The 18,229-nt window shown below is 38.5% G+C and overlaps 1 protein-coding gene across 3 annotated transcripts; it reads left to right on the top strand.

Moving 5' to 3' along the window:
* Nucleotides 1-1,121: 1,121 nt before the first annotated feature.
* On the top strand, nucleotides 1,122-15,796 carry nacad (NAC alpha domain containing). Of its 3 annotated transcripts, none has more exons than XM_017453230.3 (9): nucleotides 1,122-1,555; nucleotides 8,013-12,845; nucleotides 12,979-13,248; nucleotides 13,455-13,540; nucleotides 13,657-13,728; nucleotides 13,852-13,998; nucleotides 14,664-14,795; nucleotides 15,401-15,523; nucleotides 15,663-15,796. In XM_017453230.3, the coding sequence occupies exons 1-9, from the start codon at nucleotides 1,507-1,509 to the stop codon at nucleotides 15,675-15,677; spliced, it is 5,727 nt and encodes a 1,908-aa protein (XP_017308719.1). In that variant the 5' UTR covers nucleotides 1,122-1,506; the 3' UTR covers nucleotides 15,678-15,796. The 3 variants fall into 3 exon arrangements, with proteins under 3 accessions (XP_017308719.1, XP_017308716.1, XP_017308718.1); XM_017453227.3 differs by having other exon boundaries at nucleotides 1,123-1,555; nucleotides 13,452-13,540; XM_017453229.3 differs by having other exon boundaries at nucleotides 1,124-1,555; nucleotides 12,982-13,248; nucleotides 13,452-13,540.
* The last annotated feature ends 2,433 nt before the right edge of the window (nucleotides 15,797-18,229 follow it).

Raw genomic sequence — 18,229 nt, 5'->3', positions numbered from 1 at the left:
ATATCAGCCCAAATGAAGATCAAATCTAGGGTCGTGTCACTCTGTGTAATCACCTGACATGACTGTCACTGCGTCACCCAGTCTCACGAAAAAATTTAAAAATGATCGCATGCTACTTATTTGCAGCACCTTCCCTACAATGAATGTCAACGTACTGTAACAAGCATACGTTGTATATCAATGTATCAAACTTTCACATGAATGCTACATTCTGCACCAACATAAAAGGTGGTCAAATGATTTATTACATATTGATCCAAGCAAGCTTAGTAGAAAATAGCATACAGAGTAATCTGAGTGATTGTAAGTTTGATACATTGATATGCAACATATGCTTGTGACATACTGTTGATATTCCTCGTATAGTAGGTGCTGCAAATAAGTTCCATGCAAATGCTTTTTCTGTGAGACTGGATTGCAGAAGTTCATAGATAACAGCTAGAAAGAAATCAGCTCCAACCTCACTTTTACCATTCTGTATACTTTTCTTACAACCACTGGTGGTGCTGATGTACTTGGTTTAATAAAAATCTCAAATAATCCACCTTCAAAGATATATTAACAACAAATAATCTAATGTATTTTTTTTATTTTTGAAAAAAACACTCCCTATAGGGCTGTAAACCTTGCTAGTCTATTAAGGTAGTTACACATATGATATGTGTGTAATATGAATTCTTTTTTACACACCAGTTGTCTGCTGCTGTTTAATGATATTTTATTTATAATCAATTCTAAGTAATTATTAATTTATATTCATTTATAATTGATAATCGATTTATGTGATTATTCATTGGTTTTTAAATTGATGCATCTGTCCAAATCATCTGATCTTTACATCCCTAACTAACTAAACTACTAGCTCTAAACCTAAATCTCCCTTTCTTTCACTATTGTTTTTCCAAGAGTAAGAATATAAAGTGTTTTCCAAGAGGAAAGCTTGTGTATAACACTGTGACCACATTCGTCATTTTTCACTGTGTCCTCCAGCAAGGCAGCAGCCTACATACAAAGTAGAAATTTGCTGACATCATCCTCCATCATCCACTTGCATAAACGAGCAAAAGGGGGTGGAAGACTGAGTGATAGAACAACAGAGAAGAGTAGGAAGAGGAGGTGGAAGAATAGGAAAGCAGAGGATATGCAACAAAAAAAGACAAGGAGGGTGAGTGGAGAGAGATAGAGCAAGGGAGGGTGATACAGGATGAGGTGGAAGTTCTGAGACCGCAGGTGGAAAGGGAAAGGGAGGGAGAGAGAGAGAGGGAGAGAGAGAAGGAGAGGGGTTGGGCTGAGGACTCGCTGCAATCAGGGAGAGCACTGCAGCTCTCTCTCAGATTCCACCCATCCTTCTGCAGCCTCTCTCTCTCTCTTTCTCTCGCTCTCTCCCACACACAAACACATTCAGCAGCAGAGCATCTCAGCAACACATCCTGCACTCATTCGCTGCCTCCTGAGTTCCAGTCCTCCATTTCTAACAAGTGCGTCAGAGGCTGGGTAAGGATCAACATGCCTGGGGATACACAAGGCTTGCTGGACACGGACGCAGAGCTACCAGGTGAGACAAGACAACAAGACAACATAAGGAGGGAAAGAGAAAGAAAGCAATACATTTATAGAATGTGTGCAGTATTCAACATAAAACCAGTGAGAGTTTGGGATGATGGTAGTGTTTGTCAAAGTGTGCAGCTTTTAATATAAAATAAGCTATGTGAGCAAAGAGAGAGAAATATGATAAGGATGTGTGGATGCTTACAGAAGGACCTGCGCCGCTTTCAGGACAAAATAAGCGAGAGAGAGAGAGAGAGAGAGAGATTGGATTTGGCCGCACCCTGAAACAGCATCAGCATTGTCCCAAAAGAGATGCTGTAATACATCTAGAGCATGACACAGCATCACTGAGGACCCCTTAGTTGACAAACAAGTGGCCAAAACAAATGCCTGCTCAAAAATTTGATGTAAATGAATAATTCTGGCTTTTGGATCATAAAGATTTGGGCAATACAGCACCAATAATGTCTTTAATAGCTATTTAGTAGCACTGCAATTATTGCCTTATGTTGTTGCTACAGTATGATAGAAGGGGAATATATTCCATATTATATTCTATATACTCTGGTATAGCAAAGATGCTAAAAAATATGATCTATATTATGCTACTGCTATAATATATTATAAAATTATGGTCTCTGATCATTGATATAAATATGTGGAAAATATATACTTTGTATAAACTATAGTTACATAACTAAAACGCTAGATTTGTAATGAGCCATACATGATGTTTATCATCATGAGATTCTTGTGTTGCAGTAAAAACAAGGAAGTGCCTTCTGATAGCAGGCATACTTGACGTCAGATGCTTAAAAGTCTTTATGAGTACCAAGTTATTATAGAGCGACCGAAATATGGCAAAAGTGTGTGAGTGTGTGAGGTGGCCTAAAAAATCTCTCGTGTGCCAGTGTGTCACCACTATCTTTAGTATACTGAGCAAATTAGATGAGATGAGCAGATAGTCCTCAGTGGAATCATGCAGGCTACAGATTAATGCATAGCACTAGTATGTGTTCAGAGGTTCTTTAATGCGATCGTTTCAATAATCAATCAGAAATCAATAATTAGAAAAGAAATGAACAATACTAAAAATAGCAGCTTCTCTCTATTCTCTTGTCTATGAAAACAGTTTCTACTGTGTTCATACTGACACTTGGGAATCCTTTCAGCTTCATATTTCATCCAAGGTAACAAGATCTAACTGCATGCCAAATAATTATATTACATTGATAAGACAAAAAACGAAAGGTGCTTTTTTGGGGGGCTTGAAAGGACCATTTTAAAATTACAGACAATCTAGAGTGCATTTGGATTGACAAATACCACGTAAATGGATCTCAGCTGCTTTTGTTTGACCTTCTCTTAATCTATCTTGTCTTACTACGTCACACACTAAGTTCAGGACACGTCAAACAGTAGGGACAAAGATAACTAGGGGTTAATCTGGAAGCCGTCTGGGGTGGTAGTGTATGCTGGGCATGAATGTTTTTGGCCAATTCTAACTGAACGTTTAAAAATGTTGTCAAAAGTAAATCATTGTAGCTTAATCAGCTATTGTAAAGTGAATATTGCAGAGAGGAGCACTAAGATGACATCGGCCAAACACAAACATGAAGAAACAGGCTTATGTCAACCTTTATTGCATTTTTTGTTATCAATACATTGCTTTTTTATATTTAGGCAATATTCATTTCTGGAGTGCGAATTTAAAATTTATTTTAAACCCAGATGGCTGGAATCCACTCTAATGTGGTCTCACTGTAGGGATTCAATTAGTCCTCCTCCTTCTATAAACCTATTAGTGCGTGTTTTATTCTTGGCACCACACATGCATTAAGGACTAAGGAGCTGTAAAATATAAATGTGGCCATACACTGATTTATAATTCAGTTCAAACAGGCAGGAACATTATGCACTGTGGAATCTGAATATGAGGTAACTCTAGCTTAATAATTTGATTCTCAGTGGTGTGCAAGGGTCTGAATAATTTTTTAAAGATCATTTGTAATATATTATTTGTAAGTATTGTTTATACTTAGCAGGGGCTGGCTCATCATCTTTCAAAGATTAAAAAAAATCAATTCAAGTTTCTTTTTAGCATCAGATTATTGGCTAAAAAATATCTTAAGGCGGATTATTTTGGATTTTTGTGGAACCAAGCATGACAGCGTCCCAAATTTTCATAAAATAAATACACAGAACAGTATGAAGAAGTGAAGCTTGGGCTGTCTGAGTCACGTCACGTCAAAGTGAAATGCTCCCTAGATTTGGTCTCAGTTTGGACTAATATTTTTCAGCCTGCTTTGCTGACAAATCTGTAACACGCCATAAGCACTGATTAAGAAATTGCATGTGAAATAGAAGTGTGTTCAGTAAGATGGATTATTTATGGATCTATCCTTTTTCCCCAAAATGTGTTTGAAGGAAACCTTAAAATCGATAGATTAAGCACATATTATTCAATCTAAATTCAAGTTACACAGAAAAAAGGGTTACAACGTCTCTGTTTACTCTGTTTGGTATTCGTAGGAAACACAGGATGAATCCAGTAAAGATGTACAGACTTTGAAACACTTAAAAAAATTTGAAAACACATACAACTGCCTTTCAGTCTTTTCAGTGTGTTTGTGTGTGTAATAGTCCCACAGCAGCCCTTGATGAGATATAATGCATTGCTCAACACTAATACAGTTTCTTTGTTGAGATATTGATAGATATTAGAGTTTCTCCCTCCCACCTAATTTCACTACCAGCTGTCACTTATACTGGGTACACAAAAACAGAGTATGTTTTCAGGGTGGGCTGAGACTGTTACTACACATAGAAACATTTGTGGTAGTAAGAGAAATTCATAGGAATGATTCTATGACTTTAGTCTTTGTCTTACTGAGGGCGTTCTCTGTTGCTGTACCTTTATTGGCTACATATTCTCCCCAAATTGGTCATCTACTAAATCCTACCCACCAGCCAGCTTTCCCTTGTGAGAGCTACCAAAAAGGGAGGGTGAATGCTAGCACGTGCTTTTTCCAAGCCGGCCAATCACAATGCAACTGCTGCTCATTCTGCGTCAAATGACATCGTATAACGCTAAGTGGAAAGTGCTATCTGCCTCTTCCACATAAATGAGCTCATAAATGAGTATCGCTGTGGTTGACAGGGGAGAGAGTGTATGTACACATACACAGCAATAAATTTATAAGTACTTCTGTAGAGGTTACTAGAAATTGAACTGTATTACCAACAATGCAATACAACTGAAATGGGTGGTTTTTTTAGTGGCCTCTTTTTATGCACTATCCAGAGGATACTTGCATAAAAGGCAGTTATGAGTGTGACTAAGCAAGAAATCTCAGATTGCTCAGTCACTGCACCACTGAAAGTCAGAGTGTGCAGGTGCAAGAGGATTTTTATTGGGGGGCTAATGCTGACTGTGGTTGTAATATTTTTGTTCGTGCCTGTGGATATAAACAGAAGTAATGTTTTATTTAGTGTCTTACACCCTCTGCACATACTGTTTTGTAAACCACAGGGGTTTGCTAGGGAAGGGCATTCAAAAAAGAGGTCATGCATACAAAGAGAGAGAGAGAGAGAGAGAGAGAGAGAGAGAGAGAGAGAGAGAGAGAGAGAGAGAGAGCTGCATCTGTTGGTGCACTCCTTGAGCAAATATACCTCTACCTCAATATCACTTGCACATTGCAGGAGCTCTCTGTGGTTTTGTGAAAGCAAGAGGTCTTTTCTTTCTTTCGTTCTTTCTCTCTCTCTGACACACAAGCACACACAAAATCTGGCAACAATGCTGTGCTGTTTTTCATGCTACCCTATAACAGTTGCTCCATGCGCCGGGTGTGACAGTATGATGTAATCATTTTGCATCATGACTAAGTACAACAAACCACCCACAGCAAAACATACGTATACACATGGCAGAGCTATGGCACTGTCTACTACACACACACACACACACACACACACACACACACACACACACACACACACACACACACACACAGAGGCTGGGAAAAACACAAAGCAACTACATCTGAATTACCACACAAAAAGCCCAAATAATGTTGGTGGTATATGAGAGAAACATATTTGTTTGCGTCCATCTTTTCCCTTGGGTCCTCTTGATTTCCAAACTTTCCTTATCTGAAAAAAAAAACCCCATAAAAACTATGAACAGCCTTTGATTTTAATTTCAGAGTATTGCGTAAGTGTATAGTTCCCACTATAACAGAAATGGTTCTGTAGATACACTATCTGCATGTACATGTTCCCTTTGTTTGCCAGGCATATTTTTACAGAAATTGATTAGATATAATTTCGATTATTCCTTTTAAAATAAGATTTTGGCAACCTCTGATTATTTATACACTAGCCCAGAAAAATACCGCCTGCAGACATGCTTCATCCAGCCTGACCTTGTTCGAAATCTATCCCAAATTTGTGTAAAAAACTGCAGCCCTGGCAACTGCACATGGAGGAATTGCTTGTGGGTGTCCATATTTGTGTACCATATACTCTAAATACTGCACAATCATCCAGGTATATGCATGTTCTTATGATATGTTGACCAATGCCATTGAGCCAAACACCTGCCATCTTTACATTACTTAATGTTAATGTTTAATGTTTAATTATGAATGTTTCTTAAATAATCAGCAATTGGTGTGATCTGCAGCTTGTTTTTGGATACCTAATGGGTTTGCACATAAACAAAACATTTGTAGGAATGTTAGAATGCCTTCACCAGACCTCAACACAGTTGAACATTTATGGGAGATTTTGGATCATCGTGTTAGACAGAGCTCCACACCATCTTCATCAGAGGCTTGTATAATGTATACCAAGGTACACTGAAGCTATGTTGTAGGTTTGTGGTATCCCAACACCTTACTATGCCACTTTATGTTGGTTTTTCCATCTGTATATGCATATACATTGTGTATACATTGCGTGTGTGTGTGTGTGTGTGTGTCTGCATGAATATTCTGCTGACAGTAAATTAGTTTCCTCCTTTTACTGTCAGCGCTGTCAGGCTAAGTCTGCCTTGCAGGCAGAATAGGGAATTACTTCCATGAGACAGTTACTCAACAGGCATTCAAAGTGCTGCTTCTCACTATCTAACCAAGCTCTTTACACCATCACTACCCTCTCTAGAGTGATGAGATAAGTCAAATAGTCCTCTTTGGAAATTCTCTCTTCAAAGCTGCTGGTGTGTAGCACAAATTTAAAGAGACTCTCTTGCATGTTGGGCTATTCTCAACCTGGACCAAAATGGGAAAATATTATGTAGAGTTTATCAATGCTACTTCACTATTCAGCTGATAAAATAGTTTCATGATATATTTGATTTAAAAAGTAAGGGTCCTGAGACTTTTCAAGTTGCTAAACCCAATTCCAAATTCAAGTCAAGTCATGGCTGTTAAAATATGAGTTTAAAAATGTTTCTTTTTTGTATAGACTGAAATCATTTATTCAAATTTGAAATCATGCAACACGAGTCCATATGACTGTTAATAAAATATATAATTATTTTAAGTGCTATATTTGATATTTGGTTTTGTGCTTTTAGGATATTTTGGGATGGCTTAATGTGGAGATGGAGGACTAAATTTGGTTGTCAAAGTTGATTTGTTGATTTCGTGACGCATTCATTCATAAACTGATTGATTGAAACTCACTAAGTCAACAAAGTCTTTGCCATTTACTATTGATTTTTTTGTATATTAAATGCTACCCAAACCACTTCAGCCAAACTGATTTTTTGCTCATTCTAACTGAACGTCCATGTCCAAATGTTGTCAAAAGTATATCATTCTGTCCCAATCAGCTACTGTAAAGTGAATATTGCAAAAAAGAGCACTAAGATGGCATCGGCCAAACACAAACATTGTGAAAAAGGTTTACATCACCCCTTATGGCCTTTTTTCTTTATCAATACATTGCTTTGTTTTGTTTTTTTGTAATATTTAGGCAATATTCATTTCTGGAGTGCAAATTCAAAATTTATTTAAACCTAGACGGCTGAAATCTACTATAATGTGGTCTCACTATAGGGACTCAATTAGTGCTCCTCCTTCTATAAACTTATTCATTAACAAACTGATTGAAAGCATAAGGAACTCACTGAGTCTACAGAATCTTTGCTATTTTTATTTACTATTGATTTTTTAGGTTTATTAAATGCTACCCAAACCACTCCAGCCAAACTACTTCAGTTTAGATGACCTTTTCATGTCATATACTGAATATTTTATGTGACATTTTGATGACTTTACTGAGTAGGCATTCATGCCTGCAGTATCAGGAAGTAATATAAATGTACAACACCACAAGCAGCTCACCTAAAGGTCATTGTTTTCCCTTTACACAAAATAATTTATTTTTGATTTACTGAAGAAGGCACTCAAAGTTGTTGCTTAAATATTTCCTAAATTTATTATCACCCTCTTTTTCAGATTTGTCGAGGCAAACCTCAAGCTCCACAGCCTCTACTCCAACTGACAGTGCCTCCAGTCCATCTCCAAGCACTCCACCCAAGCTCTCCCCACAATGTACTTCTCCATTTGGACCTCGCTTGGTCATGTCTAAACCAAACACTTCCACTCGACCTCAACCAGAGGGTGCCAGCTTTGAATCAGATGGGCGCACAGTAGGCCGGCTAACAGGGCGGTTTGGAAGAGTTGGATGCAGACGGGGGCCAGTGAAAATGGAGAGGATTAAAGTTCTAACTGGAGCTGAAGTGGAGAGTGACTACCAAGAACCTGAGTCCATGGATGCAAGGGTTGTTATGGGGCAAGAAGCATTACTGAAAAACCTGGAGACACAGATTGGTGTGCCTACAGACAAAAAGACAAGTAAAGAATCATCCAGTTCAGAACCCCCTCACTCAGATACTTCTACTCTTCTGGTGGAGAGACAGATTAGGGTAGAGGAGAAAATTAAACTTGATACTGGTCAAGAGATTGAAAAATCTGAACAGGTTAAGACCCCTGAACAAGAGAGAAGTTTAGATCAGCTACTTGAATGCCCAATTCTAGAACCCAAATCAGCAGATACTGGGCTGACTGAAAGCAGCACCTTTTTCCCAGATGATGAAGGAGATACACTGTCTCTATCTCAGGGTGAAGTGCCTTCCTTGTCCTTCTCCGAGCCCTCCTATCCAGTTGATCCTCAACGCATTGGTGTCCTTCCTGGACTTGATCCAGATCGTTATTACACAGCCCCTTCCACCCCAATTAAGATGGCCTATTGCTCACATCTTAAACAACAATGGCAACCAAGCAGTCCAAGCACAGGTCCTGGTTCACCAACAGATGAGTCTGATCTGTGCTCCCCTCCCACTTCTCCATCTGGATCCTATGTTACTGCTGAAGGTGGCAGTTGGACCTCCTCCTACAATTCTGGCACTTCTCACTCCTGTTCACCTAATTTGACTGCTGAAGCTGAATTGCAAGAGATCCCTGCCTGCTATGTGGGCTCTCTTTCTGAGATTGGGGATGAACTGGGAGATGACAGACTCGTTGCTGAAAAGGAGCACTGTCTGTATAAACCTGTCATGCCAGAGTTGGCTGAGAGTGAGGAACATGTTGAGGAAATGATAAAGAGAGAGACTTGTAGGCCTCATTGGGTGACAGAGAATGTTTCCCCACACAGGAGCAGCAGTGGTAGAACCACAGACTCAATACATGAGGGAGGGGGATCCGAGGACACTCCAGTCCAGGTAGAAATTCCAAGAACCACTAACATATCACAGCCTTTGGATGATCCAGATCAGGAGCTAGAGCTGGACTTTAATGACTGTATCTCAGAGCACTTTGCCAAACATGATGCCCCTCTAAGCATTGAAGAGGACTTTCCTTTGGATCTGGCATGTTCTTCTCCTTTCAGTCACCAGCAGGCAGCAGCTTCAACCACTTTAGAGACAGGCAGTCTGACCCCTGCCACTTGTTCTTCAGAGATTTCAGACACTGATAATAACAGCTTGTATAGTGAGATGGGATCATCTGCTCTGTTCTTCCATGAGTGCTCCAGGGATGATGGACCTGGTGGAGAGGGGATGATTCCTGCATCGATGTTGCCGGTCCACGCCAGCTTGATATTCCAGGCAGATTCAATGGAAATAACATTATTCCCTACAGATGAGGAGCCAGAAAATGATGTTGATGCATATGCTGCTGGAGAAGAAGAGGGGGATGTGGATGAATATGATGATGAAGATGTAGATGTGGACATAAATGATGACAGTGATTTGGAACAGCAAGTTGAAGCCATAAAGATTGGAGCAAGGGGTGTTGATGATCCAAATGAAGAGGACACCTCTGCCTCTTTCCTAAATTCACTTTCTGAGAACTCAATTAACGATGGAGTAGATGAGTCATTTGCTTATCAGGATGACACAGAAGAGTCAATTGATTCCACCTCTTGTAATGGAGATGAAGATGACCACCTGCACAGCATAGAGAGACATGCTGAGCTTGCACAGCAATTTACTGCACAAGATGACCATGTAGAGTCAGAAAGCCATGTACGATCAGAATCCTCTGGAAGTGAAAGTGAAATGGAGATTTCCTCTGGATCCTCTGGGCCATCAAATTCATTAGTTCAGCAACATATGGTAGTCTGCACAGCACATGCTGAAGACATAAGCATACCTAATTTAAAGGCTGAATGTGCAAAGAGACTAGATTCCTCAAGTGATATTAGGAAACAAAGTGAAGAGAATAAACAGAGCACAGATCTCCAAAATGCAGAAGAAACAGACAATGCATACAGTGCGGTGTCTCAACAAAGTCTTCATACAAAAATTCAAGGCTCAGAAAATCAGACAAGCTCAGCAGAACTAGGTGAAGTATCAGAAACATACACTAAACCAGTCCTTTGTGTGCTTGGTGCCACAGCAGCAGGCATAGATAATAAGATAAATATTCAGGATGATAAAGATCTAGATCAGAAAAATGGAAATAACTCTGAATTCATGAATACCTCACTCCAGCTTGATGAGACAGCAACCAATGATCTCAACAAGGGAGTCCCTTTGTTGTTCTATCCTAAAGATGATTGTAGCCCCACAAACATTCCAGTTTGTGCCTATCCCGAACTGTCTGAAGTACCAGATAACTTAACTCCTGCTGACATTTCCCCAACTGAACAGTCTCTTGACCAAGACAACCTGACCGAAAATCAACATAGCACAGATGATATAAGTGTTGGCTCCCTAAATATGTCCTCTTCTACTTACAGCATTGCCATCTCACCAAAGAAAGAGAACTCCCAAAGTAGCATAACAGAAAAGAGTGTTTCTTCTGAAGAATGGGCTCCAGACAAGCCCTTGTCTTTAGATGCATGCTGTGACTTTAAGCCAGAGAATTTGCTTATGTGTGAGATAGGTGGATCACTGCACAATAAGGGGCTATCTGTAACTCCCAATATTTCTGCTCAAGATAACATCATGGGTGACCTTGAGGACAACAACAGCTACTGTGACGTGCCAGAAAAGATGGCAAATAATGAGACTGGTATGCTGGAGTCAAATCTGTCTACTTGGAAATCCATTGAGGACCTTTCAGAGGCAGGAGGGGGTGAGGATGATGCAAACAACCTCCAGAATCCAGAGAATAATGCACTTATACAATGCCATCCGGAAAATATTCAGGAAATCACATGGAACAACCCAGAAAAGAGCTGTTCACCGAGTACCCCAGCTGCACAATCAATGTGTATGCCATTAAATATCCTTTCACACAATGAGAAAGATGAGAAAGACCAGACCACTGAAACAGAGTTTAACATTCCTGGGGAAGCCACATCAAAAATATTTATAGACGTAAGCCCTGACATTTTGCCTAAACAGGGACCAGAAGTCATGGAATCAGCTCAAGAATATGACGAAGTATCGGTTTTAGGTTCTACCACTTTGTACAAACAAAATGATCTCTGTAGGCCAATCACAACAAAGAACATATCAGACCAATCAAGTGACATAAAAATTCATGAAACTTCTAAACAAATGGGCCTGATAAATACTGATTCAATAGTCTTAGAAAACAAGCCTGTATTTAAACTAGCAGGGGGGTCATTTGGCAACTTTGACCACAAAAAGAAATCAAGTGAATCAAAACTTGCAATTTCCTCTTCTGACAAGTCTCTGATACACAAAGAGACAGCTACCTGCTCTAATAAGGGGGTTATAACTGGGGCATCAAATCTAGATACCATACAGTCTAACATTACAAAATATGAAAATCAGCTGAATTTTGGGCTTCAGCTGAATTGTAGTCAAGTGGCTGACAAACAAATTGAACCAAAGACTGAGAGAAGTGTATGTATTGCACTCAAGGAAAAGGAGGATAAGAAGGCTGTGGAATCACACCCAAAAGAGGAGGCAAATGAAAATGTCAGAGAGAATACTAAAGTTTTGGAACTGAGAAAAGAGGACACTGAAGTCTCACAGAAATCAAGTAAGACTGAAACTGAAAATATAGAACTGAATACCACCATAGTTAACTGTGGTAGGGGAAACACTGTTTCAAATAGCATGATACCAAAGGAACCTGTCACCTCTGACAACAGCAAAATGATTGCTGCCCTGGAGAAAAAGGAAGACATCAATAATAAAGACAGTATACCTGAGACTGAAATAATTCAAACTTCTGCAAATGATACATGTTTTCAGAGTAACACATATACTCCAGAAACTCAACAGCAAATACACACAAATGATGCTAGAGGAGAGAAAACACAAGTTCAACCCATATTCCACCCTGCAGTCTCCAGCTCCAATACTCTTGAAAGAAACCTCAATTTGACAGAATCAGTGGGTTCTACTGACTCAAATGGTGTTTTGAGTGGCAATTCAGATCCGAAAGATGCACTTTATCATGGCACCTTAGAAGGAATGGAATCACACAAAAGCACACAAGATGCCAGTGATAACAACGTCAGGTCCTCCTTAACTGTTGTAGAAGAAATCTCAGAACTCAGCAGACATCCTGCTTCTTGCTCATCCACAGATGTGTTGGAGGAGGACCTTCCTGCACCTATACAAGAGTCCCAGTCTTCATTTAACAGTTCTCAAATACACAGTCTCCTCACTCAAACTGAAACAGCACTAAATGATAGACTGTATCAAGATGAATCACAGAGCCCTCTTCAAGTGATAAATATGGAACATCCAGATGTTGAGTCTGAGGAAGAATTAACAGTCTTACGTCCAATACAAGATACACATCAAAATGTGAATGAGCAGTCAGGCTCAAAGGCAAAGACTAGCAGACAAGAGAAACCTGAAGGTATGTTGTATTTCAAATCACTGTTACTGTGCTATTGTTTATTAAATGTACAGAAGCAGTATTGTGTCAAATTAATTTCTGCATATATATGGTTAAATGTGGAAAAATGTATGATTTTTATGGTTCTTTTAAGCAGTATGCATGGAACACAGACCAGAATCACCTAAAAGTCCTCAAACCCGCCCCACTCGATGTATAGGACACAGAGATAGTAGTCCTGCTCACAGAAAATCAAGCTCAAGCAATGAAAGAGAGATATTACCATGCATCACCTCTGCATTAAATTTCCCTGTGCAAACAAGACAAAATCCAACTGAAAAGCACACTGATCACCAGGACGGGTGTTCAATCAACTACAGAACAAAGGCCTCTAAAGAACTGGATCTCTCCTTAAAAAATACCAGTATGTCTTCTTGACAGTCAACTGCAAGTCTGTCTTTATTGTCATTTTCAATAATCATGCCTATTCAACTTTAAGAGTATGAGGCACTCGCACTAAATCTTTGATTAAAATAATAATAATAATAATAATAATAATAATAATAATAATAATAATAATAATAATAAAGTTTACTCTGTCTCTATCTCTATGTCTCAATTATAAAGTAGGCTCATGTAATGAAACAGACAGCGATGGATCAATTCCTGAGCTGGAAGAGCCAAACAGAAGCCTCTTGAAAACCTCAGAGCCGCAAGTACGTGTATAATTTGTGTTTATTCAGGAAAGCCATGTCCTGTTTTAAAATACAAAGAAATTGAGTGCAAAAGGAATACATTTATAACTAAATGTTTCTAATTTAATCTCTCTCAGATATCACATTCTACAGCTGATGAGTCAGTGAGCAAAACTAAGCAGAGTCGAAGTGAGAAAAAGGCACGAAAGGTACGTGAGACCTTACTAATTAGCCTTGTACAAAGTTTCTAACACAATAATGCCTTTTCTTGCTCATTCAGCAAAAAAATAATAAAAAATATTTTTCTTTCTTGTTTTGGGTGTGTTATCAAGGCTATGTCTAAGCTTGGCTTAAAACAGATTCATGGAGTTACACGGATTACTATCCGGAAGTCCAAGAATATCCTATTTGTTATTACTCGCCCAGATGTCTTCAAAAGCCCTGCATCAGATATCTACATAGTCTTTGGGGAGGCCAAGGTTAGCATTTTGATTAACTTTTGATCATTTTTGCAACTTACTTTCATTGGAAGGCATTGGACTATTAAGTTTAATGGTGTTCAAATAAAATTTGTTACATAAAAGTCCTTGTGTACAAAGGTTTAGATAAGCAACTAACATTACAACATGTACATTTTAATGCTTAATAGTTATCGATAAGATAAGATCATTTAAAGTGGTTATGTGTTGTTTTATAGTAGTGCTTAACATTACCACTTTTGTAAGTGCCAGATGAGATATTTTGAATCTGACACAGAATAATCACATACTTCTCTGTCCAATCATCCTTAAACATTCTGTATTTGTGAACTTCTCAATGATTGGTTATATCAGAACAGAAGATCTGCTACAGAAGCCGTGCTGGTTCATGTTTAGAAAACTAGTCACTGAAATGTAGACAGTTGTTTTATTCATATGTTTCGGAGTTCTGCTTCAAGCACCCAGTTCAGTCCACTGAAATAATTTGCTGGGTCTGCATCCGGACTGCAGTCGCCAGTTGATGACATATCTACAATTTATTTTTGACAAGCACTACATATAGTGTAGGCTTGTAAGAGAAACTTTACATTTCTTTAAACTTTAAATGCAAGAGAAACTTTAAATTCATCAAAAAAAAACATCATTCCCCATTGCTTCTGTTACAGATTGAGGACCTGTCACAACAAGTGCACAAGGCTGCAGCGGAGAAATTTAAGGTTCCCCTTGATCCTTCTCCTCTGACCCCTGACATCATGCCCAGTCTCACCATTAAAGAGGAGAGTGAGGAAGAAGAGGAGGTACTGATACTGTCTTTATAATTACTCCCTGGTAACTTGACTTTCATGAAGTTTATTGAAATATAATTGGTACAATGAAGAAGCAAATTTAGAAAGATTTTTATTTTGAGCCACTGCCATCTTTTGTGCATGGCCTTTCTCCTATACCTCAAATAATATACTATACAGGCCATACAATTTCGCTGATTTTTTTTTTTTAATTTGTGATTGTTGCAGTCAAAAATGCTTGATTTTGCTGTGGCTTTTGTCAAAATTTGTGATGCAACTTGCAGAGTTTTTTGTGCTTTTTTTTCTTCAGAAAACTACTTGAATTGGTGAAATTACAATTGCATGAAATTGTTTTGCACAGTTTTTTCTCCTGTGATGTTTGTTGACAAGCGAGACCTTTTAGCTTTACTCATGTTTGACACACATGAACCAAATAAGGATTTGGCTGAATGCGTGTTCTGCGACAGCAAAATCGGGAAATCCTGGAGCGAATGACGATACTGTAATTCCATTTGGCCACTTCTATATAAGTAACCTACTCTGATACACCACTGTGTGCTGTTTAAGTCTCCACTTGCCTAAAATGGACAAAAAACCAATTGCTTTCTCTCTATCAGGTGGATGAGAGTGGACTGGAACAGAGAGATATAGAGCTGGTAATGGCACAAGCTAATGTGGCTCGTGCTAAAGCTGTCCGTGCACTACGTCACAACAAGAACGATATTGTCAATGCTATTATGGTAAGACATCACTTGTTTCACAGTACATGTTCTTAAACGGCTATGTAAATATAGTACTGTTGCAGGAGATTATTCTCCAGGACTGCTGCGCTTCTTCTTATTCACATGAAATAATGTTTATGTGTATATCTATCTTCAGGAGCTAACCATGTGATAGAAGAGGTCTTGCCTGCCCCCAGCTTTTCTTCCTGGCATACCCATCAACCCTACCCAGTAATGCTGCTACATACCTTCAATGCCCCTTACCTGCTAAATAAACTCTATAAAAACTGACGTTTGTTGTTTCATACATTTCATTAACTGAAAATTGGCAAGCACCCACACAGTTTGATAAATATAGTTGATTTGGGATATATGTCTACATTTAATCACACTTTACTCAAAGCATGTGTTGCTTTGTAACAGTGACTGTTGTTGCTGTGACTGGCAAACATTGCACAAAACATGTCAAGCCCATATCTAAACAAGCAACTGGGATTCTATATTCGCAATCCATCTATCCACTGATTTTTTGTACTGCTTTATCCTTATTGGGTCGCGGCAAACCTGGAGCCTATCCCAGGGAGCATAGGGCACAAGGCAGGAGACACACTGGACAAGGTGCCAATTCATTGCAGGGCCCAATCACACACATACACCCATTCATACACTACTGACACTCAGCCAACAATGCATATCTTTGGACTGGGGAGGAAACTCTTGAATCACAGAGAGAATATGTAAGTTCCACACACTGGGCTGTGGTGGGAATCAAACCCTCAACCCTGGAGGTGTGAGGCAAACATGCTAATCACTAAGCCACTGTGCTCCCTATATTCATTATCAAGAATATACATTCTTGTATTCTTACACTTCCACTCTCTCTAAAAGGCAGAAGATGAGGATATGGCATCTAAACCTTTATCAATACTCACCACAAAAACAATTGGACCTGCCCTTAAACTGCCCTTGCTGGGACTTTCTTAGAAGGATAATATTTTTTCTTTAACAACTAAAAGACTTGTGGAAGAAAATCCAACTTTTTCACATTTAAATTTTTTTCTTTCAAAAACAAGTATAGTATATTGTTCATATGCTCTTGGGATTCACTATTTTCAAAATTCTATTATAGAAAGTTTTACTGCACATACAGAACTAAATGATGGCCGTGCTTTGTTAACCTCCATCTCTTAATTAAAATATGAATACTTTTAAAGAGTGATTCATAGTTGTTCTTTTTGACATAGACACAATATTGCTGAACACTTTGTGTGAGGCAGAAATACACCCCGAATGGGATGCCAGTCCATCACAAGGCTAGAATTATAATTAGCTCTCTATAAATGGAAGTCAAGCCAGGAAAATATTTCATTTTAATGATCATTGAGGACTAAATCCATAACACTGGTAACTTCCACTATAATGTAAGACAGTAGTGACAATTGCAAGGCAAAACAACATGAGAATAAAAGTTGAGATGAACCAGAGGAACCTGGAGAAGAACCAAACCTTGAGGGGAACCAATTCTTCTCTGGGTGACACCAGATATTGGGATTATAAAGCATTACATTTCTATCTCTGTATACTTTAAAGACTCAGTCCTAAGATGAAGCTCCAAGCAGAAGTATCAGCGTGAAATACTAAGTGTGCACATAGTTACCCATGGGATTTCCCAACAAAGTGGTCCTAAAAATAGGACATTCTTTTTGTATAGTGCCACAGAGAAATACACAAGCAAAAGAAACTTTGGTCAGTGAAGCAGGTGTTCAAAAAGTGCTGTTTAATTGGATATTATATAATGTTTAATGTTAACTAATATGTGTTAGAAATCAGCAGAAAGGTCACAGACTGAGAACCCTTACATTTAAAACATATGTAAGGTACAATACTATGCGGCCTATTCATTCATTCATTCATTGATATTCAGTAACTGCTCTATGCTGGTCAGGGTCATGGTCTATCCCAGGAAAAATGTGCATGAGGTTGGAACATGACCTGGAGGGGATACCAGTCCATTGCAGAGCACCATCCCCATGCACATTCACACTCATTTACACTTAAAGGCAATTTAGCATAGCCAATGCCCTTCGGTCATGTTTTTCAGAGATGGGAGGAAACCTGAGTATCCAGTGGAATTAAGATGCTAGTTACTGATTGTGGCTTTGAAATGTCAAGCAAATGAATTTCACTTTTATTTTTGGCAAATTCAATAAAGTAAAGTATTTCATGTTTTGATGTGATAGTCACTAATGATAACTAATAACTAATGATATTTTTGGGGAAAGTGTCAATGATGAACAGACAATGGAAATTGAACATTAGATTCAGCGAATTTTTCCTTGCAGAATTTCTGAGAGTAAAGATCAGTAACACTTCACTTTAATAAATATATGGTTTATTTGTAATACTACACCAGTTGTTGAGATAGGGATGAGACAGAGAACAGAGCATTCAGCTAAGGTCTGGTCAATCTCTACCAAGTGGAACAGATCAAAGTGTATTGGTATGAAGTAGAAATGCTGGGAGATTCGGCTCAGATGGTGAGTGAAGGCCTCCATCAAAAGGTGAACTATATAAATGAACAAATGTGAGGTTATACTAGTCAGAGAACATCCTGGCTATTAAATATACTGTGTCAAAATAACACACACACATTTTATATATATATATATATATATATATATATATATATATATATATATATATATATATATATATATATATATA

Source organism: Ictalurus punctatus, chromosome 23, assembly GCF_001660625.3.
Source record: "Ictalurus punctatus breed USDA103 chromosome 23, Coco_2.0, whole genome shotgun sequence".
NCBI classification, from domain to species: domain Eukaryota; kingdom Metazoa; phylum Chordata; class Actinopteri; order Siluriformes; family Ictaluridae; genus Ictalurus; species Ictalurus punctatus.
The sequence above is the reverse complement of the archived record's forward strand: the minus strand, read 5'-3'. Positions and strand labels throughout refer to the sequence as shown.

Coding starts and splice junctions, on each gene's coding strand:
- nacad (XM_017453227.3), top strand. CDS start 1,507: ATGCCTGGGGATACACAAGGCTTGCTGGACACGGACGCAGAGCTACCA. Junction 1,556..8,012: donor CACGGACGCAGAGCTACCAG/GTGAGACAAGAC, acceptor CCTCTTTTTCAG/ATTTGTCGAGGCAAACCTCA. Junction 14,796..15,400: donor AGAGTGAGGAAGAAGAGGAG/GTACTGATACTG, acceptor TCTCTCTATCAG/GTGGATGAGAGTGGACTGGA.